The 27,756-nt window shown below is 38.7% G+C and overlaps 1 protein-coding gene across 2 annotated transcripts in view; it reads right to left on the bottom strand.

The window, feature by feature from the left end:
* LOC110093192 (protein SWEETIE-like) overlaps positions 1-27,261 on the bottom strand; it is a 47,894-nt gene extending 20,633 nt beyond the window's left edge. Inside the window, exons 1-2 of one of the 2 annotated variants that reach the window (XM_028699513.1) lie at positions 27,169-27,261; positions 12,498-12,591 (exon numbers count right to left, since the gene is read on the bottom strand). In XM_028699513.1, the coding sequence (XP_028555346.1) occupies positions 12,498-12,591; positions 27,169-27,230 (156 nt within the window). In that variant the 5' untranslated portion in view covers positions 27,231-27,261. The remainder of the gene's footprint in view (positions 1-12,497; positions 12,592-27,168) is intronic. The other variant, XM_028699514.1, reaches the window with a different exon arrangement.
* Between the last annotated feature and the right edge of the window lie 495 nt (positions 27,262-27,756).

Below are 27,756 nucleotides of genomic sequence, written 5' to 3'. Positions count from 1 at the left end.
GGGGCGGGGCTGACGCGAGGCTGGCGTGACGCGGGGCGGGGCTGACGCGGGACTGCTCCGGGTCAAATCGGGTCATTCCCGGGTTTCCGGGTCAACCCGAACTCGACCCGTTTTGGATTCGGGTCAACCCTAACCCAAAATTTTCGGGTCGAGTTCGGGTCGGGTCCATTATTGACAGCTCTAGCAGTGAGGATCATGAGACCTCATGACTTGGGAGAGGCAATGAAGCTAACACAACTGCTAGAAGATTAGAAGTACCAGGAGAGGGGAGCTAAAGGCAGCAGTTCAAGTAGCTCTTATAGGATGATTACCACTCTTTTAGCACCCAAGGGGCATGTATTGGACAACATTCGTGAGAACCCAAGGGAGAAGCAAGTGGGAGGAGGAAGTGGGGGGAACTTCAAAAGACTGACTGAGCAGGAGATGTAGGAGAAGAGAGCGAATAGATTATGCTTCAGATATAATGAGAAATATAGTCAAGGGCAAGTGTGCTGAAAACAAACTCTTCAGTTTCTTACCATCTGTGATAACAAGGAAACTAAGGAGGGAGGTGAAAGTGAAACAGGGGAGAGGAGGACAAGCTGCATCTTGACATGATAGAGGTCTCCTTGAACTCAGTGGTAGGATTCACTCCAAGTCATACCATGAAGATGAAGCGGGAAATAGCAGACATGAATATGACGGTGTTAATTGACAGTGGGGTTACCCACAATTTCATCTCCAACCAGGTCGTGGACCAATTGGGGTTGACATTGGTGGATATAAAGTTATGGAGTGAAGATGGGTACATGAAAGGTGGAGACATGCCAGGAGATATATCGGGGAGTAGTGCTGACCATACAGGGGTCCAAGTGAGGGAGAATTTTCTCCCATTAGAGTTAGGGAGCACTTTATCCTGGGGAGGAAGAGGCTATAGATCTTGGGGAACACCAAGGTCAATTGGGGAGCATTGACAATAAAGGTGGCAGTGGAAGTGAGAAGGGTAGTGATCAAGGGAGATGCAGGGCTCTCCAAAGCCATGGTATCACTTAAAATCATGGTGAGGAGCATACAGGAGGTGGGGGAAGGTTATCTAGTAGAGCCATAGAGGCTAGAGGGGATCATATTGAAGCAGGGTGGGGACATCCTTCTTTTAGTACAACTATTGATTCAAAAATTCAATGAGGATTTTCAGCCACCTCAAGAATTTCCACCACCAAGGGAGCAGGAGTACGCTATCACCTTAAGGGAAGGTGTGTCGCCCATCAGTATCATGCTCTACCACTATCCTCAATTTCAAAAGGATGAAATTGAGAAGTTGATCAAAAAGAAGCTGGAAGAAGGGATTATTAGGCCCAATGTAGTCCTTTTCCCTAGCCTAATGTTAATGTTTAAGAAAAAGGATGGAAGTTGGAGGTTCTGCGTGGTTTACATGACGGTGAATAGATAAATTGTGCTAGACAAGTTTCTTATCTCATTGATAGATGAGATATTGGATGAGCTGAGTGGGGCAGCTATCTTCACCAAGATAAATCTGAAGTCAGGGTACCATCATATCAGAATGAAAAGGAAGGATGTGCCGAAGACTGCTTTTAGAACTCATGAGGGGCATTATGAGTTCATAGTGATGCATTTTGGCCTCACTAATGCCCCAGCCACTTTCTAATCCCTCGTGAACAAGGTTTTCTAAACCTCTCCCAGGCGATTTTTGCTGGTATTTTTTTATGATAATCTGATTTATAGCAGGTCAAATGGGGAGCATTGGGAGCACTTGAGGAAGGTTTTAGAGGTGTTAAAGGAGCATCCGTTGAGGGAAATGTTGTTTTGCCCAAGCCAGTGTGGAGTACTTGAAACATTTAGTCTCTCAGAAGGGCGTAGCTGTGGATCAAGCCAAACTTGAGGCTATGTTGAGATGGCCATTGCCCAAGAATCTCAGGGAGCTGAGGGGATTTCTAGGGCTGATTGGCTACTATAGGAGTTTCATGAAGGGCTATAGCACCATAGTATGGCCACTGACAGAACAATTGAAAAAGGATGCTTTCTTGTGGGGGGGAGGCAGCCACAACAGCTTTTGAGAGATTGAAGAAGGCTATGACCACCGTGCATGTCTTGGCACAACCAAAATTCACTCAAGTCTTCATAGTTGAGACAGAAGCCTCAGGGTATGGATTGGGAGCAGTATTCATGCAGAGCCATCAACCCATCGCCTACTTCAACCAGATGTTGATAGCTAGAGCCAAGTTGAAGTCAATCTATGAGATGGAAATAATGGCCATTATGCTAGTGTTGACCAATGTATAATACCAAATCATATCTCTGCTCCGTTGGATCCAGAAATCCCGCTCAAAACTCGCTGAAATGTCAGTTGTTCGGCGCTGGCAGAGCTGATTCGCGTCTCCTCGCACAAATCCTGCGCGAATCCTGCAACGATAACCTCGATCCCACTCCCATTCTCGCCTTTAAATATCGAGCAAACGAAGTAGAACTCTCGGTTCCTTTCGACACTCTCCCCATACGAAACCTCTGCTCCGACCGAACCCGACTCTCCCGATTTCCCTCTCCAACCTCTGCTTCCACAATCCCGCAAGCTTCTCTCCCCCCGACGTCAACCCAGTCTCCGATCCTCTCACCCGACCGAACTCCACCTCTTCCGATCCTCCCATACCCGTCGGCTGAGAGAGAGAGAGAGATCTGCATACATACCTGACGCCAGCTCCGGCCGAACCTCTTCCTCCCTCTTCCGATCAGAAGCCGAACTCCTCAAGCCCTAGCCGCACCCTTCAGCTCTTCCGCCTCCCTCCGACGTCGCCCCTTCCTATCGAGTTGGAAGTCACGGCATTTTTGATTGGAAGCACCAACAGGAGCTCGCTGAAAGTGAAGGGGACACTTGAACTTGATGAAGACGGATTCAAATTTGAACAATTACTTATACTTGAAACTTTTAAGCAATCAACTAAAGTTATACTATAAGGAATTGAACTCAAGATGATAAGAAGATTTGAACAAAAATATCAAAGACTCAACATGTATTCAGATGATTTCTCAATAGAGGAATTATAATGAATTTGACTTGAAGGATAAGAAAGCGATCCATCTGAATCCTATCCAAACAAGCAAAGGCTTGCAACTTAACTATGAAAACTTGCAAACTGGAAATTGGGTCAATTGAACTTGTATGCAAGAAAGTGCAAAGGACTATGCGTAATTTGAACTCCAATTGGATTTAAGCGAGCACTTAGGAAAGTTGACAAACAAACTTGTAGACTTGATTGGGACTCAAGCAAAACTCAAATTGAACTTGAATGAGATATGAGCTACATTGACTTGAAATTCAAACTTGGGTTTGAGTTTGAACTTGACAAAGAACTCAAATATAAATCATTTGCAAAAGAACTTGGTTTGAACCAAGTGAAGGGGACATAGAAAGTGAACTCAAATAGAGAACTTGTGGGCATGCACTTGAGCTTGGAACTTGAACTCAAGTCAACAAATAAACAAGGGGTTTACTCAAATCAGAACTTGAACTTGGAATGAGCTTGATTCTAAGCCTGATTCAAACCAATTCTCAAAATCAGGTGTTAACCTGTCGTATAAAACAAAATAAAGAAAAAAAAAATAATATAATTACGTACCTGTTCGGCGCCGAATTCAGCACGTCGTCGACCACGTTCGAGCGCCGAATTCAGCACGATGTCATTTATTCTCCCACGATCTCCGCATAAGGTTCGCATGACGACGTCTCGCTCTCATTCGGCTTCTTCCTCCTCTCTCTCCGCTCTGATTTCTCCCCCGACTCCTCCCTGCTGTTCGACTTCGCTCCCTGCAACGACTTTCCCTCCCTGAAGGATCGGAAGTCACAGCATCTTGATCGGAAGCAACTGTCGAAGAAACTCTCTACCCTTCGCCGTTTCTTCGGCTCCTTGTGCTGTTCGACTTCGCTCCTTCGACGGATTTCCCTTCCTGTTCGGCCGAAAGTTACGACATTTAGGTCGGAAGTTACAACACGTTGATCGGAAGCAACAATCGGAGCTCGCTCGCGTGAAGGAACTTTCTCCCTGTCGTGTGCCGTCCGTCCTTGCTTCCCCACGGTCGCCCGACGTCGCCTCTTCCCCTAGCTCACTCGTGGCTGCTCGACTTTGCTCCCACAGCGACTTTCCCTTGTAGTAGGATCGGAAGTTACACCATATTGATCGGAGCAAACAACGGGAGCCCGCCGGTGTGCAGGTAACTTTCTCCCTAGCGCAAGCTTCTTCGGCCAAATCCTGTAATGCCGAACCCGAGAGAGAGAGAGGGAGAGATTTTGTTTTTTTTTATAATTATTATATATTATTATTATTAATTAAAATTAATTTCTTTTAATTATAGTTAATTAATTTTAATAATTATTAATTATGATTATTTAAAAGTAATTATAATTAAGTATTTTAATTATATTTAATTATTCTTAATAATAATTATTTAAAATTAATTAAATTAATTTTAATTAATTATTTTAGTAATGGTTAATTAATTAATTTAATTACATAATACAACCCAGATTGACTATTTTCTTAATAGAAAATTAAATCGTTTAGATTGCAAAGATTGTAAAGTTATTCCGAGTGAAAATTTATGTACCCAACATCGATTATTAGTTTTGGACTTTAAGATAAAGGGGCGCCGCCAAATGGCACCACGATATATCGGTTATGGCCAGAGCCAATACGCTCCTTAATGGCGTTAAATCCTTGAGATATGAATCAATAGGATATGATCGATAGGGCACAAAGCCCTCTGTTAGCTAAGGTGGATTCAAATTTGTCCCCTTAGGCAAACATCCATCCCATGTCTACAAGGTCCCCTTGGACGAAGCAACTCATGGCTGCCGATAAGGATCCTTCTGTCAGGTTGGGTTGACTACCTCCTCTGACTAAGTAGACCAGGGACCATGATGGCCCGGGATGACGGAACCATGGGATCTTGATCGGGCCCATCATCCATTCCCCCACCATCCGCTTTAAGTGCATGACGGTGAAATTTCTATTTTAAATATCAAACTTTTCAAATCTTTCCAAATACCTAAATCCAAACTCAACTCCTCAATTTCCAAATCCAATCCATTGCTGCTACTATATGCTCGATATTGTGTATCTACGAATAAACGTATCTGATTGACGACTAGCCTTAATCGAAAGTTCTCTCTCGTGATCGGGAGGGGTAATTAACTATAGGGGCTTGCGCCTATAGGAAACCAGAACTCAGATCATAAAGTCCTCACAAAATGAGGGCGAAATCTCTGGGTAGTGTCTTATCTAGAAACCCATCTGCCCTTCCAAAATTTACCCCGGAACATATCCGTTAAAACTCCCTCGCCAAATAAAAAAAAAAGAAATAGCGAGGCGATGGAGGCCGGGGCCGAATTTTCGGAGCCCACAGCTAGCCATCCAGAGGTGGCGACCCCAGTCTGCATTTCATTGGCACGAAGGACTAGCGAAACTTGAAGTACTTGTTGGAGTAGAGGATAGTGACAGAGGAACACAAGAGATGGCTGTCAAAATTATTGGGATATGACATTGAAATCCAGTATAGGCCGAGGATAGAGAAGAAGCAGCGAATGTCTTGTCCGGATGTATAGGAGAGTTACATATGATAGTAGTGTCAACACCACTGATGCTGGATTGGGGGGGCATTAAGGATGAGAGTGCATGAGATAAGGAGTTGGGGAAGATTAGGGCATATTTGTTGAAGGATGGAAGTAGCCATCCAGGCTATTCTTTAGAAGGGGAGAGACATCTATACCAAGGAAGATTTGTGATGCCTAGGACATCAGTCCATATTCCACACCGGCTCTAGGAGTTCCATGGGAGCATTGTTGGGGGTCAATCAGGGGTGCAAAAGACATACAGGAGACTCGCCTCAGGGTTGTACTGGAAGGGGATGCACAATAATGTGGAGGAGTTGGTAGCCAGATGAGAGATCTATTAAAGGAACAAGTATACGACCATAGATGTATTACATGATAGGAAGGGTTCATAAAGATTTTAGTTGTAGTAGAAAGACTGAGCAAGTATGCTCAATTCATTCCCCTACGACACCCCTACACAGCAATAATAGTGGCATTAACTTTCATCAGGGAGGTGGTCAGACTGCATGAGATAATAGAGTCTATAATATCCGACAGGGATAAGGTGTTCCTCAGTCACTTTTAGAGGCTACAGGGGATAGTTGTGAAGAGGAGCATAGCCTACCACCAGCATACATATGAGTAGACAAAGGTGGTTAATAGGAGCATGGAGAGATACCTACGATGCTTTGTATTGGAAACACCCCGGCAGTGGGCCAAGTGGTTAGCATGAGCAGAGTACTGGTACAACACTTTACATTATTCTACTTCTCAGATGCCCCCATTCAAAGTGTTGCACGGATGTGATCCAACCTAATGTACTTTGGGCATAGTAGCAACCCAGTTTCCTCAGTAGAGGAGTACTTGGAGGAGAGGGACAGAATGCTGGAAGAAATGAAGAGGCATTTGTTGAGGGCTTAGCAGATTATGAAGAAACAAACATATGAGCATAGGAAGGACATCTAAGTTCCGGCCATACAGGCAGAAGACAGTCATCAACATGAGGAATGAGAAGCTTGTCCCAAGACACTTTTGGTCATATGAGGTATTAGAGAGGATTGGAGATGTGACATATCGACTGAAATTACCATGGACAATGACTATACATCTCATGTTCCGTGTATCCCAACTGAGGAGGGCAATTGTGGATCATGCAGCGAGTTCTGAGTTACCGGTGACACTGACAGAGAACTTGGAGGTGGTATTAAAATCAATAGAGTTGATGGGGGTTCGCCACGAAGAAGAGGAAACTAAGAAAGTTCTGATCAAATGGAAGAGCCTACCAAACTATAATGCCATATAGGAGCCCTATGAGAGGGTGAAGCATTAGTTCCCCTCCTTTTACCAAAAGGACAAGGTGATTCTTTGGGGGGGGGTATAGCTAGACCAGTACATGCTAGATTGGTCCAGTCGGCCCTAAGAAAAGGTCTGGCTTCACAGGTCTACACCCTAGGAATTGTCTCCCAACCCAATAATGGGCCACTAGGGAATCCCATTAGGAAGGAGGAGGAGGTTAGGGCTATAGAGGGATTTGGCTTGTGTTATTTAATTGTATGCTTTAAGTAGGAAGGGAAAAATTAGGATTAGGGTTATCTTAATGTTTGTGGCTAATTTTGTCTGGGTGTTTGGCATTTGGGCCCTAACGACGTCTAAGGATTAGAAGAGATAGATCCTCCTCTTAAATTGAGGATCGACTGTATCTTTATATTTTCCTTTTATTATCTCTGATTATTGTAATAAATTGCTATTTTTTTGGTTTTTCCTGGAAGTTTTGTGTATATTTCCTGTTGTTTTTCCAAGATTAATACGTTTTCACTTGAGATCCTCAAGTGCTTCCTATCACATCCACATTCAATTGCTACCCCAATAGAAAATTAAGTATCAATCACATCACAAATTAAATTTATTTACATGAGAATTATCAGCAAATTAATGAGGTGTTTAGTAGTAAAACTATTCATTAACCACTTTAATCTTTTATCTGTGTTTAAAAATATACATAACATGAAGGAAGTGTGAAAAACATCACAAATTTGAATTATTTACATGTGCTTTGAGATTTAAAAGCATGCCATGTCAGGAGCTACAAAGAAAATCAATCAAAAGTATAGGCTCATTTCACTAAGTTTAGAGAGTTCAACATATAAGAAATTGACATGTTAAAAAAAATTCTTTAACTCTCCTGAAAAACATATGGGTCATGCTCAAGTAGCTCAATATGATAAAACTTATAATCCATGTTTTAGTTCCTCAAATAGATTATCTAATACTTGAGTAATAGACTTAGCTGTTATTGGCCATATGATAAACTCTGTAACATCTTTATAACCTACCAACCTTGTCTGAATAATAAAAATTTCAAAGTAGGTGTTGTAGGTCTTGATCATACACGCTCTTGTAGCGTGGTGGGAAGGCTCAGCTCCCTTACTGATGCGGACATCCAACCGTCCATGTCTATCCGAGGAGCTTAAGATCAACGACTGTCATCGTCCCACGTTATCTTATATTTTATTTGTAATTTTTAAATTTTTTATTATGAATTTTCCATTTTTACCCTCACTTTAGAGGGTCGTCCTATGTAAGCCTTAGGGACATATGTGTCTTGTTTTAGTTTCTTACGCCTATATATAGAGGCCCTTTCTTATGTAATGGGATGATGAATGGTTAATGAAAATTTGCTTTTTGCGTTCTCTTTGTGAGTTCCATCTTTTAGATCTCTTAGTGAGTTCTTTTTCTTTTGAGATCTCTTAGTGAGTTCTCTACTTTGTGTTCTCTTTGTGAGTGCATCTCTCTCTCAAATCTATTAGTGAGTTTTGAGAAGAGCTAGATCTCTTTGTGAGTTCTAGACCTTCTTCTCCATTATCTTTGTGATCAATTGGTATGGGAAATCAAGGTGAATATGTGGCATAGTAATCCCTAGTAGAATTGCCCTTTTCCCCCCTCCTTGGATCCTTGCCGCCACCCCTTTCCCCTAGCCAACCGCCGGCCAGCCTCCCGCCGACCAACCCAGCACCCCATCCCGCCGGCCTGCAAAGCCCTCCCGCCGGCCAGAAAACCGCCCAGCGGCCACCGTGGAGTCCTTGCCGCCGGCCACCCGTGAAGCCTTGCCGCCGGTTTCCCTCTAGCCCACCTATTCGAATTTTGAATTCTCCTCCCCTAATGAATTTCCTAATTAAGTCAAATTAAATTAGGATATTAATTACAGGGAGTTACAATCTTTTTGAAATTTCAAATTCCCTCCAAATTTTCTTTAAAGAAGGGAGTTACATGATATAATTAAAATCTGAAATCTAAATTTCAGATTTTGATTAATTAATTGTGATCCTCACATACTTAAAATTTCCATCTCTCTCCTATCTCATTAATAGGCCCCCTTATTAAGCCTCCATAATTACCTCCCACAATTCCCTCTCATCCAATTTAATTCTCCCCATTAAATTTGAGTTTAAATTCAAATTCATCCGGCCAATTCCACTTCATCTGAAATTTAATTTCAGATTTTCATTCTCTCTCCCCAAATTGATTGGGATTTAATTAATATTGCCACCTAGACAAGTACATGGCATTTATGTTTCACATCACTTACATTTCCCCAAAATGGGGGATATGCCGGGATGCTGCTGAAATTTACACCGAAGTGCACAATACCTGAACAATAAAGAAGGCTTAACTTGAGCAACAATACAAAGGACATGTACTTGAACATGAATGCATAGAACTTGAACCAAATGTGCAGAAGACTTGTACAAACAATGGGGAACATGATTTGAACTGAACTACAAGAAATTGAACCCTAAATTCTAAAATACACAATCAAGATCAAAATTCAAATGCCAAATAATAACATGATGCATTCAAATGAATACAATGAACAAAGAAGGGACTCGTGGTGGAGAACCTTCAGATGTGATTGACTTGGAATCGACATCGGTCAATTAAGAAACATACAATAGGGACCAAGTACAATAATGCCTTAAAGTCAATATCAACAACCTGTATGTAACTAATGCTGCGAGAAGTGCACAAAGCCCACCGGTGAATGGTGAAGGTAGTTATGATGCAAGTATATGTAGTATGCAACAAACATTGGGATATTCATACAACCAACAACGATAGAACCCTACAAGTACATTCAACCATACAAACAATAATAACCGAGCATGTGCTGAATGGCCAATCTAATACATCTGAAGAAGTTATAATCATCTGCAAGCAAGTATCTAGCAAGTACATCGATACCCTTCAAACAGGAATGGTTAATTCACGGTAAATGCAAACACCTACAAGGGACTATAGGAAGTCCGTCAAATTTCTAATGATTCAACTACAGGCGAAACTGAAGCAACTCATAGTAGGTGCCAGATCACTCCTGCAGTCGATAACAATGAGCAAATGAACACGTACAGTTGATATGACACTTGTGGATAACAACAGTGGGCATACCACGAGTACAACAAATCCCCTATGAACACAATTACATATGACACCTATTAATAACTATTGGAGATGTGTGCCTACAATCAACAACCTAGAACCATCGGTGTCATCATGCTGATGAATGAAATGGACTCCTACAACAATCCCTACAAGGTCAAATATACTGCACTTGCAAACAACAATAGAAGTTACAAAGCTCATGGGTAACTACCACACGTACTAATGAAATCCCCAACACAAGCAACGACGCTTGTATATTGAGACGATAACACTGGCAATCAATAGTGGAAGATCCATCACTGCAAATAAGTACACAAAGCTCACCTGAGATTGGTGAAAGGTGGATATGATGCAAGAATAATGCCTCTTCTACGAACACTTGCAAGAGATCATACCAAATATGACTGGTCTCAGTAAAGAAACATGGTCCAATTGTGGATAACAATAGCGGGTACGTTATGATTGTGGAGAACCCCTATGGACACAAATGTGTACAATGGCACTTGGCAAGTACGAATACCAGTTGACCTTTTGGACAAAATCCTCTCATAAGAAGGATACCTCCTATAAAAGTGGAAGAGATGTTTGAGAAAATTCAAACTAAACTTCCTGGTGTTCCAAAATTTCTTCCTTTGACCTATACTTGGGAAGAAAATAATTCTGACATCCACGAACATCAAAAATGACAAGTGCGCCCATATACCTCTATTCATTTTGAAGGCAAATTATTTGGTTACGGATGTAACATCTTGTAGAGGTCTACTACACTGTAGATCTTGAAAGGAGTTTTTTTTTCAAGGCAGCAATCACTTATTTTAAGGTATAAGGCATCAGTAAGGACACACTCATCCAAGATTGAAATGATTGATTCTTTATTTAAGCCAACAACAAAAAATGATGATGATGGCATAAGATTCCTATACGAGCCCTAAAAAGACATCCTGGTGAATAAGAAAAGGGAGTCTATATCAGAACAGTGAGGTATCTCGCGAAAATCATGTGACAACACTACAATTCACCTGTAAGCAGAAGCAGAGGACTAGTAGTAATAGATCGCGGGCAACAAAAGCACGATGCCACTACACCAAAATTCACAACATCCTTACAAGCGGACGGAATGCATGTACGAGCATCCAAATGAAACGCTGCATTCAAATGGCGGTCACCCGCATAACTGATCGGCGTCAAAATATTACAAAAAATCCCTCCGCACATGCACCGTAATTTATATACACATGTATACAAAAGGGGTAAATGCAATCACAAGACCTGCATGGGCCCCGTCGAGCATGTCTTGGATACACACGTGACGTCTAGGAATGCTACGTTGGTCAATAAATAAACATAGTTTGAGCCCGATCCTTCTATATGAATAGATAGGACTTGACATGGTTCAAACTATCGAATAGATATGTGGTCAGGGTGTCAACCAGAATGTCTGTTTTATATGTTCATATAAGACCTTCAAGGCTTATGAACAAATAAATTCATCAACAAAGACATAAAACCCACGAAACTCAATCATTTGTCGATAGCTCGACAGAATTGACAAGATTCCATCCAAATGGAAATGACCACAAATACCCCGATGATGACCATGTTGAATGCAGATCTCAACCGGAGGGGTCCATTCCAAATATTTCAAAAATGTCATCCCAAATACCCGAAAATTCAAAATCCCAAAAATCCAAAGATGTTTAAAATTGAAATTAACTATCCAACCACTTAAAAGCAAAATCCATCCACCCTATGCAACGGTTTGCAAGGAAGACAAATCTTAAAGCTACTTCATCTCACAAAGAGCTAATGTCCGATCAAGAATATCACTAGATGAACAAATCTTGATCGGGTCCATCATCATTCCCCCCGCCATCCGCTTTAATTATAAGATGGTGAAATTTTAAATTTTAAATATCCACTCTTCAAACACCTTTCAAATTTCAAGTGCCCATGCTGCTACTATATGCCGGATACCGCGTATCTACAGATATGACGTATTCAGTGATGGCTAACCTTAATCGAAAGTTCTCTCTCGTTATCGGGAGGGGTAATTAACTATAGGTGCTTACGCCTATAGGAAACCAGAACTCAGATCATAAAGTCCTCACAAAATGAGGGCGAAATCTCTAGGTAGTATCTTATCTACAAACTCATCTACCTTCCAAAATTTACCCTGAACTTAATCCGTTAAAACTCCCCCTGAAGAAATGCAAGCGGAGGAGGCCAGGGCCAAATTTTCGGAGCCCACATTTCTTAAACCCATATTTTTTTAATAGAAAATTGTACTTGATTTCTAAGAAGTTTTTAACATAAACAATACTGAAAGAGAACTGAGTAGGCACCAATTTGAGGAATCTCGCTTGTAATTAAATCTGCCTAAGCTTAAAGCAGTAAGGATAGTATAATATCTGAAATAGACAACAAAAGCATGAACAAACAAGAATGGTATAAAAAAACATTTCAAAAACAAACGTGATACCATTTTATGTAGTATTGACAACCATCTTGATGGACCAGTTGGGCATGACGCATAAAGAAGTCGAGTAATTGTTGCACGGACTAGATTGCCAATCCTGCTAGACAAAAGATTACTCATTAAATATAATCATGATGACACATGGGATAAACCAGCCTAGTCATCATCATTTAAAAGTACCATCTGTATGGAATGAAAAATTTACAAAGGATGCAGCTATTGCAGAGGAATTAATAAGATTAGTTGGAACATTGGATAACCTTTTAGATTATGTTTATATCCTAGTACATAAACTTCAAAAATAATATCCTGCTGCAAATGTCAAATAGTTTACCCCCTGGCTGCTTGATTTCAAAATTATTCGTGTATGACCAATTTAGTCTTAGAATATCATGTTGCCCTAATTTAGTTCCTTGACTATAGAAATTTAACCAAATAGTCCCTCATATTGTAATTATGATGTAAAATTGATCCTAATTTTGTCCCCCTTAACTTTACAAAATTGATCCCAATTTAGTCCGAAATGGGCCATTTTGAATCAATTTTGTATAGTTGAAAGACTAAATTAGAGCAACCTTAGGCTTTGGGACTAAAATAATTATATATGAATAGTCGGATAACTATTTTGAAATTTAACCCATTTCAAAATAGAGAAAAAAACAAAAATAAATATACAGAAGAAAATTAAAGAACATCACCAGATATTTCCTAAGTTACTTAAATGTACACAGAGAAGGTTTACATTTGTTATAAAATTAACTGCAGCGTCTCCAAACAGGTCATTATAGATTCAGTTGCCTTTCCGTTTTATTAACAACAAAAAGAACAATGATAGATTACATAGAAAATACAGCTTTCACAGAATAAGACCTTATGTTTCTATTTTATAGAATTTTTATTTTCTTAATTTATGAGTTGGGATACTCAATGTAAACATCTCTCTCTAGTCAAATCCGCTCAGATAATCTTGTTCATCACGTTCCTCAAATGACAGAAAGATGGTAGCAAACCAATACTAGATTAATTGTTATCTGCCTAATCTTCGCTAAGAAAACCTCATCTATGTTGATCGGTTTGCTTTTCCAAAGGCTTCCGGTAGATATTTGCCTCCAATTGACCAATTGATTACTTTTAAATCTATCTTCGTTAGGTCGACCATTTATTCAACCTCTTGTTAACTATATCCATATAACAATTTCTTGCAGGGTTGATTTTATAATAATTCAACTTCAGCCCAAACCATTAGAAACTGAATTTGACTTTGACTTGATTTAAATAAAGTTAAGTTTGAGCAGAACAAAAAAAATCAACTAACCCTGAAGAAACACAGCCTTTCAAAAATGCCTTTAAAGTCTACCAAAGTGACATAAATACCAGAAAAGGACATAGGAACGGCATCAAATGAGCATTGAGAATACTGACTAAAATGCCTCAAAACTCAGTATTTAATTTTTTCTTGCTATGTTATGTGCTGTCTTGCACTATGTTTCGTCTCCAAAAAAGGTTAACAGCCCAACACATTGGAGAAACTATCCCCTAAGGTATGCCACACATGGGATTGAAAAAAGATCATCATCCACGAACAATTCATGTCCAGTGAAATGGTTGTTTGCGTGCAGTTCAAATTCAATCAGTATTCAATTATTAATGGTTCTTATAGTTTTTGCCTATCCTTTGTGTAAAATAGATCCTCAATATAAATTAAAAAAGATTTGAGCTAAAATGAAACAAATAAAATGCGTCCTTATTGCACATTTAACACAAGAAACATATTTAAAAAAAAAATAATTAAAAAAAAAAAACACAAGAAACATATTTAAAATATCCATAAAAACTTAAAAAATCACAAGACAAAGTCAATGACTGAGATTCATTTGACTATGATGATCCAACATCATTTAACTCTAGCCGAAATAAATTCTAGTCTGAACAGCTGGAAGGTGGCATACATGGTGGTGGTTCAGGCGGAACTAGAGAGTGCACCACTCGAGATACACTCTGAAGTAGTTAGGTATTATAGTCAAGCAATCGTGATAAAGGTTCCTTATAAAGGACCTCTATAATGATATGGTTTCCATAATAAAAGGCCTATCACAAGTACTTTTATTCTCTTAAATTTTTCGCCAGCTTGGGTTCTAAAGTGATACAAAAAATCTTTGTACTCCTACTGTTGACAAAATCTACAGAAAATTTACTTCATGGAAAAATAAATTCCTTTCTAAAGGTGGAAGGATTGTTTTGATTAACTGTCTTATTTTTTGTTCCTTTATCCCTCTCTTTGTTCAAGATAATGAATTGTATAAGAAGTTTCTTGTGGAAGCAAAATGATGAATGTAGAGGTCTCAGTGGGCTCCGAAAATTCGCACATCAGCCTCTCCACGTCTGCTTTTTTGTTGACGGGGAGAGTTTTAACAGATTTAGGTTTCAAGATAAATTTTCAGAAGGCCGATTGGGACAAGAGAGAATGATGTGATACCATATCCATGCGAAAATGATTTGCCTAATGAAGTTTGCACGCTTAGATTTAGAGGCAATAATAAGTAAGATCTTATGCGGAATTGAACGATAAGATAAATATTAAGTGGTACTTAGCTTATTAGGTTTTTCATCATTCATAGTAGTTAAGTTCAGATAGCCATCTTAATCCAGAGAGTCCATATGGGTTTATCTGTTGTAGCTCCTTGCACTCTGACCACGTATCCTCTGACTTTGGGTTCACCTCTTCACCTAATCAAGTTTCTTCTTCGTTCACCCTCTTTTGTGGAAATAATATCATCACTAGGAATCATGTCAACCTTCTCCGCTATAGGAATTTTGGGAATAATTTTGGGAGTGGAGGTAGGCTTTGGGTTTCTCACAAGGTGGGGTCACACAAGGCTTAATTTGAATTGGATTTGGGGGTTTAACTCCGGACCTTCAAAGTCTACTAAATCTTTTATGTTAGAAAAGGAATAAATGTTGAACTCTGCAAGCAGATCCACCACGCAAGCGTTGTTCTTGATTTTATTGACTAATCTAAATAATCTGCACTTCTATGCATGTAATTTTCCGGACGAATCCGCACCATTACTGAGTTACAACTTTAATAGATTTAACTTGTCATTTAGAATCAGCATAAAGTTTATACTTATTATTGCTCTATTCAATTAGGCGTGCAATTTTCTTAAGAAAGTCATGTAGATGTATTGTAAATGCGACATGTGATATGCGAATTCATGTGTCCAAAATTCAAGACTCAACAAGATGAACATGAGGTGGTACACGATACTTGATATGCAATATGAATGAAATATGGATTCACACACAAACTTTAAACAAAGAAAAATTTAAAAGACAACGGACTACAAAACACACGCACAACAACATACTAACTCACACGAACACATAGCTAGAAAAGTGGACGAGTCACAAAAAGAGGGGTTTTAAAGTGTTTGGCCTAAGGGAACTGGTGTCGGGGGAGAAATGAAAACACTCTTAGCTACCAGGGCACTTCTATAGGGGGTTTTAGTAAGGGTCGACAACAGTCTCCTAGTGGGGGTAGTGTAATCGAACAAATTCATCCGACTAGGATAGAAGTGGTCCTTATCCTGGTAGGACGAGGCTATAACGGGCAAAAGGTATGAATCAGGAATGTCACACTTGGCCAAATATAAATCTAATAGAGCAGCTCTAAAGTTAGACTCTAATGGAACAAGAGGGGGCTCAGTGCTCAAATCAGGCTCAAAAACTTTCAGACTCAAAGTACTATCTTCCGAAAGAGACTCAGGTTTGGTTGCAACCCTAAGATCCATGGGTTCCGTTACACATATATCAGGTGATAAATTTGATTGACTTACTTCCAACTCGATATTATCTAAGTCGCCATCAGAATTATCCAGAATTAAATCAGAATTATCCAAAACTAAATTAGAATTATCCAAAATTAAATCAGAATTATCAAAATTATCCGGAGTCATCTCAGTAGGTGTTACAACTAAATCAGGATCTTCCAAATTCAATTCCACAGGGTTCAAGGTCAGATCAGTGTCGTTCGAGATCAAATTAATATCTTCCCGACAGACCTTATCCAAAGGGATATCCATTATGAGATTAGGATCATGATGGACTAGGATATCAAGGTTTGAGGATTCTAGATCTCCTAACTTGGGATTTACATCATGTAGGGAGTCTAATGTAATCACTTCCATCTCATCCTCAAAGAATTCTTCGTTATTAGTGATATCATTAGCATCCACGAAATGGATGCACTCAGTCTCAGGTTCAGGGGACCTCTTCTTCTTAATGCCTTTCTCTATTAAATTTACACTCGTAGGGTCAGGGACTGGGGAGGCTAAAGGTTGATTGGGATTGCTAGAAGTGGGTCTCAGTGGGGAGTCATAATAGGTTAATCTATCAGACTACCCAATAGAGGATCGGCCATTAGGGTTAGGTGAAGACCTACAGGGTGGGGCAGCAACCCTGATGTTATTAAATGAAGGTTGGTTTCGACTATAGTGATTTCCATGGTTTGTCCCAACAAAAGAGGTAGGGTGATGCTCTAGACGACAGTCACTAGTAGGGGTTGGTATTTCAAATTAAGTTCTCGTCTCATGTCTTTCCAAGTAAGGTACTCACCGCGAGACACTCTATGATCTTCCAATCTCATCCAAAATTGAAGAGCTCGATCTTTAAGGTGAGACTTAGCGATGCTAATCTGGTGGGACTCGGAGATATGTCGTGTTTCGAAATAGTCCTCTAATCGTCTAACCCATTCCCTAAAGTAGTAAGGGTCCGAAGAACCATCAAAGGTGGGTGGGTAAACGATAAGGTGACTCTAAGTGAGGTCGTTGAGGATTAGTCTCAGGTCTAGGTTGATAAGCAGAAAGGGGCATCTTCCGACTAGCATGACTGAGCGAATGGGATATGTACCTAGAGTGGGGAAAGTCAACATGTTCCTCCTTTGTGGTTTTAGTTAGAGAGCCTACAAGACTAACTAGGTCATCTAACCTCTTTTGAAAACCTATCGAGTCCATTGGAAAGTGATAAGTGATGCTTAAAGAAGAATGGGCGTAAAGGACATCATTTAGACACTAAGTTAGGCTCACTTAGACTCACTACAAGGTGCAGAAAATGTTCGGACAGCAAGCTACACTAGTGGGTTAAGTAACCTATGCACTTAGGGAGGTTGTTAGGTTGAGAACAGCACCTAATACACTTAAGAAACTAGCATACAGTTCACTAGATGCGTGTAGGAATGATGTGGACAGCAAACTACAATAATGGCCTAAGGTGCCTAAGTGTTAATGGAAGGTTTCTAAGTGTTGGCAGCAATATAACACTTGTTTAAACTCAAAAACGAGTGCTGGAATTTTCTGGACAGCAGGTTTTTCTAGGGTAGCAAGTGACCTAAGTGATTGGGTGGGTGGCCAAGGACATAGACAACTCTTAGATGCTGTAAAATGCTTGTTTAGAATGATGAAAACATGCAGGAAATTACTGGACAGCAAAATAAAACAGGGATTTCTATTAAGAAAGCAAAGGTACGCATGCAAAATGATCTACTCAAATGGTAATTGATCTCCTAGGAACTTCTAGCACAAGCAAAGCATGCTAGCCATGCTCTGATACCAAATATGATGTGATACCATATCCATGCGAAAATGATTTGCCTAATGAAGTTTGCACGCTTAGATTTAGAGGCAATAATAAGTAAGATCTTATGCGGAATTGAACGATAAGATAAATATTAAGTGGTACTTAGCTTAGGTTAATTTTCATGCATAGAAGTTAAGTTCAAAAGATAGCCATCTTAATCCAACATTGCATACGTAGATTGTTCCAACAATAAATTCAAATACTAAAAATAAGATTAGGCTATGAAAGATCCCTCACACAACTCTTCCTATTACTAGGTTCTAGCGGCGAATAATTGACATGATCTTCATGAGTCCATTAATAACCATAAACGAAAAGTAAACTAGAAAGATAAGAGTGTTAGGAGAAGAGTTTCACCCAAGGAATGAAGTTATACAACGTTCCGGTGGTGCTTTGTTGGTTGGATCGGAAGTAGGTGGCCTGGAGCAGATTCCGGACAGCAATTTTGGTTCTCAAGGATGCTGATAGCAGTTTTCTGGGCTTCAAAATTCTGGACAGCAGCAAGGAGGTATTCTTGGACAGTTTTCTTGTTGATTTGGGCACTCCTGGACATCAAACGGGGGCTCCCAAATTGTTGGACAGCAAAGGAAATTTGCTGGAAACCTCTGGGCCGTGATGGGGACTATTCAATCAGCAGATCAGCGGGATGAAATTGCTGATTTCTCAGTTCTGAAGGAGCAGGTGGCTGGCGGGATATTCCTGGACAGCGAAACAGGAAACTCTGGACGGTGGGCCAGCTGCTGGGTGAAGGCAGAAAATTTTGTTCAGGTTTAACGCAAAGCTGCATGATTCGTGGGCAGCAGGTTTGCTGTTTTTACAGCTGGATTTTGTTCTGGACAGCAACGTTATACTCAGAAAATCTGAGCAGCACTCATCCCATAATGGGCCGGCAGTTTAAGAGGAATCAAGGAGGAAAATTGAATAGCAATTAATAACCTATGAGAGAGATGGATGAGTGGTTTAGGAAGAAAACTGAAATAAATTTCAGTTTTAAAAGATTAGAGGGAAAGTTATTTGAAATCAATTTGAATTTCAAACATGGAAGGAGGAATTAATTAAGCAATCAATGGGGACCCATCATAGGGCCGGCGGCATCAAGGAGAGAGGGGATTTTGGGGAGAATTCAATGCTTTTCCAAATGAGTCGATGCCACCTAGGATAAGAATTAGTAACTCCTCATGCCATGAAATTTGAATTGGATTCAACCCAATTCTTTCCTTATTTGGACTTTGGCAATTATGGAAATTTTGGAGCTCATTCAAATTTGAATTTTCGAAATTTGAAGAACAAGGTGGGTGATGACGTGGAGGTAAGTTATGAGAACTCCAATTTAATTTAATTTGAAATTGGAATTTATCAAATAAAACTTTCCTAAATTGGATTTCCAAATTAGGAAAGAATTCGAAATTCGAAATTCAAATTTCAAATTTGGAGCATGCGGGAGGGAGTGGACGGTTGGGGAGGTTGCCGGCAAAGTGGCCGGCCGGAGCCGTGCGGGTGGCCGGCGGGTGGACTCCAAGGGGCGGCGGCAATGGAGCTAGGGGAATACTTTGTGGTTGAAGAGGGGAGAAAAGAGAAGAACAAGAAAATACAAGAAAGATAGAGATAACTAACGAACTCACAAAGAGATCGTAAGAACCGCGAACCTCGGACTCTTCCAAAGATTGGCGGGGATTGGGAATTACCCTCCTCGGGCTTCTCCTCTCATGAACTCACTAAGAGATCACGTGAACTCACTAAGAGATCAACAAAACATGAAACTTTTCATTATCAATAATCATCATCCCCTTTCCAAGAGGAAGGGGAGGGCTTAAATAGCCAAATACATGAGGGAAAATAAAAAGACATAATTACCCCTAGGGCAAACATAAAACAAAGCCCTCAAGTGAGGGTAGAAATGAAAAAGTACAAATAACAAATAAAATACATGAAAATAAATAGACACGATCGTAGCCGTTGATCTTCGATGTCCTCATCAGAGAACTTTCGATTAAGGCTAGTCGTTGAACCTATATATAGTATCCAACATATAGTAGAAGCAAAATTAGATATTGGAAATTGAAATTTATCACCACGCACTTAAACTGTATGGTGGGGAAACCTAAATCTGCCTTCTGAAAATTTACCCAGGAACCTAAACTTGTTAAAACTCTCCTTGCTGACGAATAAAAAAAAAGGGTTGCGAAGAGGCCGGGGTGCAAAATTTCAAAGCCCACAATAATATAGTATAAAGTTTTATATTGAACTGAGTCTATTCTGCTTCCATCTTATCCTTGCCCTTTCTAGTAACAACAGCTAGAATAAAAATCTGATGAGCTATAAGACTCAACATATATGAAATTCTAATAAAGAATTCAATGAACAGTATGATAAACAATATGATTTCATTAATCAGTGAACTAATTCATAAGATAATTTATAAAATAATTGAAAACATATATATACTAACATGAATTAGTAATAGAAACAGGTATGATACAGTGTTAAACGTATACCCATACAATGTCATTTAAAGATTGAAACATCACAATTTACATTTATACATGTAAATACTTATTAATTGCGTATGCTACTTTTCATCTTTTATTTTAATTAAAAATTGTGAATAATATCATAATTAGATATCTCAGGTTCTAACCATCATATAACATAAAGTTAACTTTTAAAGCTTCATAATAATATTCAATAGAGCTCAGGTAAAAACTAGTATTATCTCTATTGAACTACATTAAGGTCCTAATGCCTCCATCAGGGTCCCCTTTGCTTGTAGATGTATTATAACATTTCATTGTCAACCCTAACTAAAATTATATTTATTAGGCTTTAAAATTTCTAAACTCATATTTGACGGGGAATTACATGCTTCATGATTTAATATAAAAATATATTTATATAATGCTTGCATAAGAAGAATAAGAAAACAGTAAATAGCTTAATACTTTTCTTATCAAAATATTGTCAGCTAGAAAACATTTATATGATTATATGGTACCTCATTTTAAGCTTGAACTATTAAAATTTGCAAATATTCGTTCATACCTTACCTGAGTATTTGGCTGTAGATCTACTAAACCAAATTTAAGTAACTCTAAAGCACCTTACCCTTCATTTTGATCAATTGCAATTGAATCTACCCAAAAATGATAGAATTTGCTTTTAAAATTAAAATTGTATTTCTTGCCCCTTCGAGTAATTTGATATCGCATTAATCTGAGTTTTGCATTTTTTTCGTTTAAATTTCATTTACTGTTAATTATTGTTAACAGTTAATTAATGTTGATTTAATGTTGACATTAATATATATTATATTAGTTAATATAACAATAATATCTTACTGTTAAGATTACTAGTATATTAACTAATATAGTAACTGATATTATTCCACTACAGATAGTACAAAGGTTATATAAACTATTATATTATGCTAAACCCTATTCCACTAAGCAGCCACTAAATAAAGCATGCATTGGCTGATGGCTGATCAGAGGGCTGTTATGTTTGAGGCCATACCATATTAGAGATTTGATGCTATTAAGAATTTATGTACTTTTTATTTTATTTGAACAATAGTATATTTTGTTTTCTTTTCTTTTTTAGCTATCCAATGATGGGAAAGCATCCAATGATCGTGTAGGAAGTGCATATGACTTGGTAGACCTTTGGTTTGCTGGCTCGATTGGTCCCTGGCTGCTGGTTGTTCTCGGGTTGGTTGTTTTGGATCATTCGGTTTTGAGCTTGTTCCCTAAGTTGCTTGAGCTGAAGTTTAGTAGCTCATTAATTTCCAAAAAGGTACATCATTATGAAGTTTAACTTTTGGAGTGGCCTTGTCCCTTCCCCTTCCCCTTTTCTTCTTGTCTCTTGGGATTCCGTGGCTTGTATTTAATGGGGGCTAAACTCTATGCTGAGAATTCATTGGGAAGTTATTGATTTTCGTTTGGGAATTCAGCCGGTCTTTGTTTTCCCGAGCTGTGCTGCTTTTCCCGTTGATTTGCTGCTTTGGATTCTAGCGGGCTGCTTGCTTTCCGAGAACTTGACTCCTTGGTGCCGTGAATTACCTATGATTTCCGAAACAAAATTTATGCTGGGCTGTTTTTCCGAAATAGCTTGGGCTGTTTTCAAAATGGCTTTTGGAAATTTATGAAAAAAGAAGCTTGGGATGTTGTGAACATTAACTAAGGTGGCTTTTGGCATTCTCCTACTTTGCCTATAAAAATGAGATGATGATGTGAAGGGAGGCAGTTGATATTTGTTAGCATATTTGCTATTAACCTGCGGGTTTATTCGGAAATCCTGCGGGCTCTTTCCAACCTTCTTTTCTCATCCCCTCCGGAAATCCTGCAGGCTCTTTCCACCCTTTCTTCTCGGGCTTCTAATCTCTTCGTCTCTCCGCAAGTGCCACTCCATCTGTATCCTTCTTCTCAACAGTGAAGCAGCTTTAGGGTGTCGTGTCTTGGTTGATTTGGAAGCATTTGGATAGTCTTGCTGTGGTGGACCATCGGTTTGCTAGTTCTATGCACTTTACTTATTTAACCTACAAATTCGATGCATGTGAGGAACCCGCTCTGACGGTTGTCTGAGGATAGCGTCATTTTAAGTTTCTTTATTTCTTTAAAATCTCCTAGCATCTTTTATTGTGTTTGTCAAGTTTTGGGTCGTTTGAGTTTATTTAACAAAGTTTGTTTTAAGTTCTTCTCATTTTGTCAGTTTTCTTCTTGTGTGTCTTTTGTGTTCAAGAAATATAGGGTCCCCTATATTCCTTGTCTACATCAAGATTTCCGTGAACAGCCCTCTTCCCATTCAATCGTGTATCTACCAGGGAGTGTTGCTGGTTCTGTGAGGCGGAAAAAGGGCGGAAGAGGGAGTTCGGTTGAGTGCTGGAGAGACCAATTGCGGTAGAAATAGGGGGTTGCCATGAGGGTGAGTGCAGAATTCAGTGGAAAAGGAAGAAGAAGAAGGGAGAAGAGGGAATTGCGGGAAAGGAACAAACAGAGGTAAGCAAATTGAATTTTATTACAGTTGTTTAATAGACTTTCAAATATTGGTAATGTTAAAAGAGATTATACACAATTTTTATTTAGAAATTTAACAGGTATATGAGGGGAGGTTTTGATTGCGAGGTAAATTGTTAATTGAGATGAAGTGATTTTATTCAATTGTATAAACTATAGAAATTAAGATGTGAATTATGTTGGTGATTCACAAATAAAAAAGGGTATGAGATGCCAGAATCGAGGAGGCAATTCGTCACGGGGGTTAAAAATGCAATTGGCTTTGTAATTATATATACATGATATAAATGAGCTCTTTTGAATGCTTCTGTTTATAGCAAAATGTGTTGAACTGTGACTTGAATATACATATATGTTGAGAAATGATAGATTAAATGTTGAAGAATTTTATGTTTTTCTTTGTTGCACCCTGCGACTGTTGGTGGGGATGTCATGGGGTGTGACAAAGCGCGTTTCGTCGTTTGAGTTTTAATGCCCTAAGGGGAGTTAGGTGAGCGAACCGTTGCGTCATTTGAGAGCAAACCGCTTCAGGTGGGGTCTAGTGGTCAACAGTCCCATCTTGATCAATGGAAAGAACATATGCAAGCCTAAAAACATTTAGTGGTTTTGGTATTTTATATGTCTAAATAATGAATGTTTCTCCTCTTTCTAAATGGATTTAGAAAACTATTTATGTGGATTCTAACTACTTATTGATGCAATCAAAAATTTGGAGAGGGACCCAAATTTTTTATCACAAAAACAAACTCTTCCTATAACTTAAAAGAGACTAAAATTTAACATAAGATAAGGCGACGACACTTGCACAAAACAAAACACAACTTTAATATTATGAAAGGACTTATAAGACACTTACAAACCTTGACTCTTACAAATGACTCAAACAAAATGATACCCTAAAGTTGTTTCACTTAGAGACGAAAGATACAGATGGAGTGGCACTTGCGGAGAGACGAAGAGATTAGAAGCCCGAGAAGAAAGGTTGGAAAGAGCCCACAGGATTTCTGGAGGGGATGAGAAAGAAGAACGGACAAAGCTCGCAAGCTTTTCCAATAACCCGCAGGTTAGATTCCAAAAATCACATATCATTCACCACCCATTTCATCACAAAACATCTCATATATATAGGCAATAGGCGAGAAACTTAACAGCCCAAAAACCCCTCAAATCCCATATAAAAATAATAGAAAATGAAAGGCCAAAAGTCACCTTGCATGATATCCCAAGAGTCACTGCCATTTCCAAGCAGAACAAGGCCACGGAACCAGCCAAATACAGAGCCAATGCCATGGTTTCAGCACAGGAAACCAGGAGTTTTTTTTTTTATAGAAATCCCAAACGGCACAACAATTCTCAAGGAGGAGGCCACGGTTTCAACAGCCAAGCACAGGAATACAACAGGTAAGTCACGGTTTTCAGCAACCAAAAAGCCACCACTTTTAATGAGAGAAAGGGGACCACGGGACAGAGAAACCGAAGCAATTCATGGGAGGAAAACCAGCAGAAAACCGCAGCAGCTCAAGAGGTAAAAGGAAGAGGAAAAGGCAAGTTCCACTCACCCAAAAGCTTGCACACTTCAACTTTAATTTAAGAGCTAAACATCAGCTCATAATGAGCTAATCTTTCACTAGACATTAATGAGCTAGGGAAGTCAAAAATCAAATATTATGATTTGATTTGACCCCCCCTTGCCTACATCAAACTCCCCTTCTTGAAGACTCAGCTCCCGATGAGTCAGTTCTTGGTTTCTTTCGAGGAGGTGAAGGGGTTTTTCATTCGTGATACAATGAAAAATTTGGGAGAATGACCCAAATTTTTTATCACAAATAAAATAAGACTTGACAACTAAATCCAAGGACTTCCTAACTTGCTCTGATACTAAATTTGATGCAATCAAAAATTTGTGAGAGGGACACAAATTTTTGATCACAAAGGAAAAACACTTCCTATATAAAAGAAACTCGCTAAAATACCCATAAGGATACAAAATACGACAATTGAACCAAAATAACTTTATATTAGAAAATAAAATGATTTACAAACTTTTAAAATTATAACGACTTACAAACTTGACTCAATCACTTGACGACACCCTAAAGTTGTTTCACTTAGAGACGAAAGATACAGATGGAGTGGCACTTGCGGAGAGACGAAGAGATTAGAAGCCCGAGAAGAAAGGTTGGAAAGAGCCCACAGGATTTCTGGAGGGGATGAGAAAGAAGAACGGACAAAGCTCGCAAGCTTTTCCAATAACCCGCAGGTTAGATTCCAAAAATCACATATCATTCACCACCCATTTCATCACAAAACATCTCATATATATAGGCAATAGGCGAGAAACTTAACAGCCCAAAAACCCCTCAAATCCCATATAAAAATAATAGAAAATGAAAGGCCAAAAGTCACCTTGCATGATATCCCAAGAGTCACTGCCATTTCCAAGCAGAACAAGGCCACGGAACCAGCCAAATACAGAGCCAATGCCACGGTTTCAGCACAGGAAACCAGGAGTTTTTTTTTTTTATAGAAATCCCAAACGGCACAACAATTCTCAAGGAGGAGGGCACGGTTTCAACAGCCAAGCACAGGAATCCAACAGGTAAGTCACGGACCGCAGCAGTTCAAGAGGTAACAGGAAGAGGAAAAGGCAAGTTCCACTCACCCAAAAGCTTGCACACTTCAACTTTAATTTAAGAGCTAAACATCAGCTCATAATGAGCTAATCTTTCACTAGACATTAATGAGCTAGGGAAGTCAAAAATCAAATATTATGATTTGATTTGACCCCCCCTTGCCTACATCACTTATCAAGTCACATCATCAAAAGCAAGCATTTATGTAACCTTACTCGTGATAACTTCAATTGAACGCTTTTGTAAGGATGTTTCGACATGTAACTTAGCTTCAACAAAATTTCACCATAATCTTTTTTAATATGGCTTAGAATCCTGATTGTCTAGCAAAGTCTCTTTTCTCCCCACTTCAAACTGGCATTTTCATGGGAAGTAGACCACTCATTTTCATCTTATTAATGATATTTAAAATATATACAGTGAGTTGAATCAGACTATACTGATTTTCATCATTAACTGTCCAAAGTGGTTGTGCTTTCTAAGAGGCATTTTCTCGATTAGTTTTTTATATTTTTATTTAAGCATGGAGGTATCATCAGTAAGTCTTGGATTTGGAAGGCATTCATCCCTTGAAGATGGCTTTCTTTGGTTGGGGTGTTACTTCAGGAAAGGTTCCTTCTAAATCTTTTCTCTCGTTTGAGCTTCAAGATCTCTACAGAATGTCATATGTAATTCCCTCCAAATTCTCTTTAGGAGAGATCTTTATTATAATCAAAGACTAAAGACATTTAGGGCATCCTCTTGTTATCGGCTATTTGGAGAATATAAACAGATGCTTTTTTAATACTATCAAAGATGACAAAAAAAATTGGTTCAGCACTCTATCTTAAGCATATTTTTAGAAGGAAAATAGTAATTGAAACAAAATAGAACATATCAAATCAAAAGGATAGCTTTAAACCTTCTAGACATCTCTAGATCTTTTTAGAGGTACGATTAACTTTCATTTCTATATATTATTATTATTATTATTGTCAACTCTCAATTTTTGTCACTCTATTTTTTTTATCCCTTTTCTCTTTGTTAATGAGGTAGGTCAAATTTACAATAAAAAAAAAATCAGTGGTCAAACTTTAGTTGTTAATGGCATATAACATTCCACTATTTGTCAAAATTAGATATGCTTGATAACCCATCAAAGGTAGTATGCTTTGCAGAAAAAAAAAAGTAACAAATCGTTAAATGATATTACTGGAAATGTTTAGAGATGTAAAAACAAGCACTTCATTTGTTGTTCAATTTTCAAGATAAACTCAGCAGAATTTTGCACCTACAACCTTGACTTGTCATTGTTAGACTGTGTTCATGTTAGACTGTGATGAACACAAGACGCTTCTCAAACATAGCCAATATCTGTAATCTACCAAACAACAAATATAGAGTAAATTTTTAACATACTCTGAGTCGGTTTCTTCATCAAGCATACGAAACAGGTATTCTTCAATCTTCTCATTGACCATATCCTGTTTAAAATTTCATGCCAAAATGGTAAGAATTTTGAATGTACGACATTAATGTTGATAAAAAAACCAATGATACAGCTACTCCCGTCAAAGATTAACAGCCTACCTCTACTTTTATTCTCCTATGTTAACATAACGTTATGGTGCAACATGAGTTCCACAATCTAATATCACATTCAAGCTCTAATTATCAAACAACTCAGTTACACATCAATAATAATGATTATTACATTTAAAACTACTAAATACCACTCCAAATATAATTAGCTCAGTTGCATTCAATAAGTGCAAAAGTTACAAGGCTGTTTCTACAACGACATGGAAAACTAACATAAAATATAGGACTGAAGGTGATGCGGACATCGAAGATCAATGGCTACGATCTTGAGTTATTTATTTATATGTACTAGTTTATTTCATATTATTGTTTTTCCCTTTATACCCTTACGGGTGGTCATGTAGTATTGTAGCCCGAATGGCACTTTAGTCTTTAATTTCTTTTGTTTTCATGAGGCCTATTTAT

Source organism: Dendrobium catenatum, unplaced genomic scaffold, assembly GCF_001605985.2.
Source record: "Dendrobium catenatum unplaced genomic scaffold, ASM160598v2 fragScaff_scaffold_1328, whole genome shotgun sequence".
NCBI lineage: Eukaryota > Viridiplantae > Streptophyta > Magnoliopsida > Asparagales > Orchidaceae > Dendrobium > Dendrobium catenatum.
Note: the sequence above shows the minus strand (reverse complement) of the source record. Positions and strands in the feature narration are given on the sequence as shown.